Source organism: Ipomoea nil, unplaced genomic scaffold (assembly GCF_001879475.1).
Source record: "Ipomoea nil cultivar Tokyo-kokei standard unplaced genomic scaffold, Asagao_1.1 scaffold1043, whole genome shotgun sequence".
NCBI lineage: Eukaryota > Viridiplantae > Streptophyta > Magnoliopsida > Solanales > Convolvulaceae > Ipomoea > Ipomoea nil.
This window is the reverse complement of record NW_017617471.1, coordinates 2,330,902-2,335,403: the sequence shown is the minus strand read 5'-3', so window position 1 is coordinate 2,335,403 and position 4,502 is coordinate 2,330,902. Positions and strand designations below refer to the sequence as shown.

At 43.7% G+C, this 4,502-nt stretch overlaps 1 protein-coding gene across 1 annotated transcript; it reads right to left on the bottom strand.

Moving 5' to 3' along the window:
* Positions 1-412: 412 nt before the first annotated feature.
* Positions 413-4,014, bottom strand: LOC109181124. The gene is made up of 4 exons (XM_019330878.1): positions 3,929-4,014; positions 3,133-3,828; positions 2,827-2,961; positions 413-1,016 (listed from the first exon to the last, which is right to left on the bottom strand). The coding sequence occupies exons 1-4, from the start codon at positions 4,012-4,014 to the stop codon at positions 413-415; spliced, it is 1,521 nt and encodes a 506-aa protein (XP_019186423.1).
* Between the last annotated feature and the right edge of the window lie 488 nt (positions 4,015-4,502).

Below are 4,502 nucleotides of genomic sequence, written 5' to 3'. Positions count from 1 at the left end.
CAATCTCACCTAGGCATCGCTTGACCCTATCACAGGTGTTAGGGGAACAAAAAATAATAGATTTATTAAAGCTGATAGACAAACCTGATTGGCATGAAAACTTGTCAACCACCGAGAGAATAATTTTGAGTTGTTGTTCAGAAGCTTCCCCGAAGAGGATAAGGTCGTCTGCGAAGAAAAGATGAGAGATGTTCGAGCCCCCACGTGCCACTTTGTAGGGTTTCCAACTTCCAGCACTGACCTCCTCTTGAATTGCCCAAGAGAGGGTTTCCATAGCAAGAATAAACAAATAGGGGGCCAAGGGGTCACCTTGTCTGACCCCCCTACCCACCCCAAAGACGGGGAGCTTACCTCCGTTCCAATTAATAGATATAGTGCTTTCTTTGAGAGAGAACATGATCAGGGAAATCAGTCAATTCGGGAAGTTAAATTTGCAAAGGACCGACTCTAGGAACCCCCAATCCAGGCTGTCGTAGGCCTTGTGGATAACCAATTTGAGAACCATGAAGCCCTTCTTGCCCTTGGCTTTAGACATATTGTGAACAATCTCTTGGGTCATAACAACATTATCAAGAGTAGATCTTCCCGGGAGAAAGCTGTTTTGGAACGGCCCCACCAATTTCTTCATGACTGGTCTGAGCCGGTTGACAAGAACTTTGGAGACAATCTTGAAGATCACATTAAGCAAAGTGATTGGCCTAAAATCCCCTGCATTTTCTGGGCAATCTTTTTTGGGAATTAAAGTCATGTAAGCTTCCAACATTCCAGTTGGAACGGTACCTGAAATGAGACACGAGTTAACGAAATTCGTTACCAAGTCACCAACGATATCCCAGTAATGCCGATAGAAGGCTGCTTGGATCCCATCCGGGCCCGGGCTCCCAAACCGTTTCATGCCGAAAACAGCGTGGCGGACTTCCTCCACCGTAGCATACCGGATCAAACTTTGTGCCTGCCTGTTATTGATATTACGCCCGCTCCTAAGGGTAGGAGTCTCCTTCGTTGTGTCTTGGTTCCTATTAAAAAGGCATTTAAAATAGTTAGTGATATGGTCTTTAATGGTTTGGGGATCGGAAATCCACTCACCGTTAATTTTTAGCATGGTGACCCTCGAACGATTCATTCTAACCAAGGTCGCCCTATGATAGATGATTGTAGCAAAAATAAGATGTGAGCTCGGGTGTGTTATGTCGTCCTCAGGGGATTGGGGGTTATGGCACGCAATATGCAATCACAAGAAACTAGACACTAGCATAAGGAAATCAACAAGAAGCTAAGCAAATCATAGCGAGATTGAGGCTACGGTAACTAAACAAAGTAACACAAACACATATTAACAAGATGAAAACACGAAATAAAGAAATAGGACTCAAGCTAGGGAGCATTATCATCTAGATGCTTTAACAACTTAAGGGATTAGGGAGAATAAGTAACCAAGGAATCAAGCGGGAATGCACGTAGGTATCCTAGTCTACGAACCATTCTCATGATTAATAAACAAGGATTAGAACAAGGAATTGCCCCACTTTCGTGATGAATCAATTCCAAGCCCATCAAGCACACAAAGCATCTAAAGCCCCCAATTTCCCCTATTTTCGTAGGAAGAAATCGGGTCTATGCAAGGGGTGGCTTGGATTCATCACCCAACTCTCGTTGAGGCAAGGAATCCTCCAAAAACAAGCTAATGAATGTGTACATCAAACATTAACAAGATATAAATACAAAACCTTCACAAACACATGAACCCTAGGTTGGAGTTCTTCCCCCTTTTTTGCAATAATCACAAATCAAGCATCAAGATAGATAATACAACCCTAACTCAAGTCCAAAAACTAACTACTCATGATTAAATAGCATGAAACATAAATCTTGCAAAATAAAGAGACAAAAGGAAGAAGAACTTATGTATTGAAAATGGAAGAAGAATCTTCAAATGTTAGAATCCAAGCTTCAAATCCAAGATTACAAGCTTGAAATATGTTGTGGAACCTAAATCTAAGCCTAATCTAACACTAAAATATGAAAGGAAGTGAAAGAGAGTGTCTAGGGTTCTAACAAGAGTCAAAACCGAATAGAAATGAGAGAAAACAGGGTTTAAAAGAGGCAGAGCAGGTTGGGATGGCCTCAGGGATGGGCGTACGCCATGGGGTACGATTTTTGTTGCATTTCCAGTGAAAACTGGATCAGGGAGAAGAGATGCGTACTGGCATGCGTATGGGCGTACGGCAGGGCGTACGATGCTTCTGGAAACAGAATTCTGTGCACTTGTTTTGAATTCTATGCTATTTTTCTCCTCTAAAATCATTTTATTTGCACTTGTGGTCTTCAACAAAGTTGTAGCACTTTAAGTTGGCTTTCCAATGGTGCAAGAATCACTTTATTTGGACATTCCTAGATCGAGATATGGTCAGAAAACCGAACAGTGTCCGAAATGAGAGAAAATTACAATGTCTTGATCTTTTGCTCCTCTTTTGTTTTGGTTTGCCCAAATGACTAAGACCATTGAATACACCACTCTTAGGCTCCCTTGGAAGTATTTTGTCCATCCTCTTAACTTCTCATTGGCTCCCATGGACTCCTAATGCATCCAAAATGCTCCATTTGACTCCAATGTCCACCAAAATGCCTGAAAATACTCATCTTTGTTTCCAAACAAAACTCCTTGCAAAATAATACAATTTAATCATAATCTCATGAAATTTGGAATGAACTATAGGCAAAATGACTTAGTGAAAGGGAGGAAAATATAGACAAATAAGCACTTATCAATAGAAGGTAGTATTTTTGTCACCATCCTGAACCCAGTCCTTACGAGATTTTTGGTACCAGAAAACCTCCTCTTGTTTCAGGGTATTGTTGAGATCATTAAGAAGAGCTTTTTCGAGCCTTAACAACCCCCTATCAGAACTGTAGTTGGGCGAAGCCTGGATCCCCACTATTCTTGCTAGCGTGTTTTTTTTCCTGTGAAAGATATTCCCAAAAGTTTTGTGATTCCAATCTTTAGACAACTTAACCATGTGATCAATGGCGCTTGGGATATTATTTGAGAAGGAGCTCCAGGCTTGATGCCAGATTCCTCGATAATCATCTCTCAAGAGCCAAGCCACCTCAAACCTGAACGGTCTCTCTTACTTAGGTGGTGGAGTACCCGCGGCACTATCAAACTGGACAGGATGATGGTCCGAATGAGTACAAGGCAAGATGTGGGTTTTTCCTTCAGGAAAGGACAGCTGTGCTTCCATATTCCAGAGAACCCGGTCAAGCTTCCTTCTGAGCGTGACCCTCTCCCCCACTTTCCTGTACCATGAGAATCTGGACCCAGAAGTCCCAAGATCCATGAGGCCGCAGTCATTCATCGCGTCCAAAAACTTGTCAACTGAACTGACAACGATCTCCCCCGTACCCCATTGGTCTGCTTGCCCTGAGATGTCATTAAAATCACCAAGGACAACCCATGGGTCTTGAAAGGAAGTAGAGTAGTCCTTGCAACCCTGCCAAAAAATTTCTTTCGCCCTACGATTGGGTCTAACATAAGCAAAGGAAATCCGAATGTTTTTACCATCCCGCTGCGGAATCAAAGTGTGGATGGTCTGAGAATTGTGTTCGACCACAAAGAGTGGAACACGGTCTTTATTCCAAACTAAGAGTAAACCTCCCGCAAAACCGAGAGGATCAACCATAAAGGAAGAACAAAAGCCAAACTTATCAGCCATTTTTAGTAAACCATCAGCTGCCTTAGTTTTTGTTTCCAAGAAACAAAGCGCGCCAACATCCGGCATTTTCAGGAGATCCCTAGCATGCCGCCTAGTACCCCCACTCCTCACACCCCTGCAATTCCAGGCGATAAAAATCATTGAGCAATAACAGAAGTGGAGGGATCAAGATTACCGCTTTCCTCCGGAGCGCTATTCAAGTCCATAGGTTGGACCAAGTCAGGCGAGGGATGGCCAAAGATGAATGTGCTAGTGCTAGACGAAGCAAGCCTCGATGTCGCAGTGATGGAGCCTTCGCCATGTGTGTTTGCATTATATGAACCCTTATTACTCCTCTTGGGAGGTCCCTTTTTTCTTCCAGAAGAGCTCACTTTGTCCTGTTTTCCAGAGTCCTTTTCCACACGTGTTGCTCCTGCATGGCAAAAATATACTTAGACTGGTTCGAAGCTAAGGGGGTCGTATCCTTACCAGACATAACAGCGGGTGCTTTGGTGATTCCTTAGTCGTTCGATTGCGCCGGCGGGACTGTGTCGCTCGTAAGGGGTTCCTCCGAGACTTCTTGCAACGCTGAAAACATGTTGGAAGGTTGATCCAGGCTCTTTCCTTTTCCTTTCTGCGCCATATTAGTCGGCTTAGCTGATGACTTCCCTTTGTCCATTTGCGTGGCCTTTGGAGGAGCTTTCTTGGCTTGCTTCCCCTGATTTGCACGTTTGTCTTGGACAATCATCCATTGGCCATACCTCTGCATCTCAGTTGGAGGTTGCGTAGCAGAGGCGACCGGAGTCTGAG

Bases quoted from the DNA above. Each gene is read 5' to 3' on its own strand.
- LOC109181124 (XM_019330878.1), bottom strand. From the start codon at position 4,014: ATGGCGAAGGCTCCATCACTGCGACATCGAGGCTTGCTTCGTCTAGCA. The intron at 2,962-3,132 runs GTAAGAGAGACC...TATCTTTCACAG, and splicing joins GCGGGTACTCCACCACCTAA to GAAAAAAAACACGCTAGCAA. The intron at 1,017-2,826 runs GTACCAAAAATC...CCTTTTTAATAG, and splicing joins AAACAAGAGGAGGTTTTCTG to GAACCAAGACACAACGAAGG.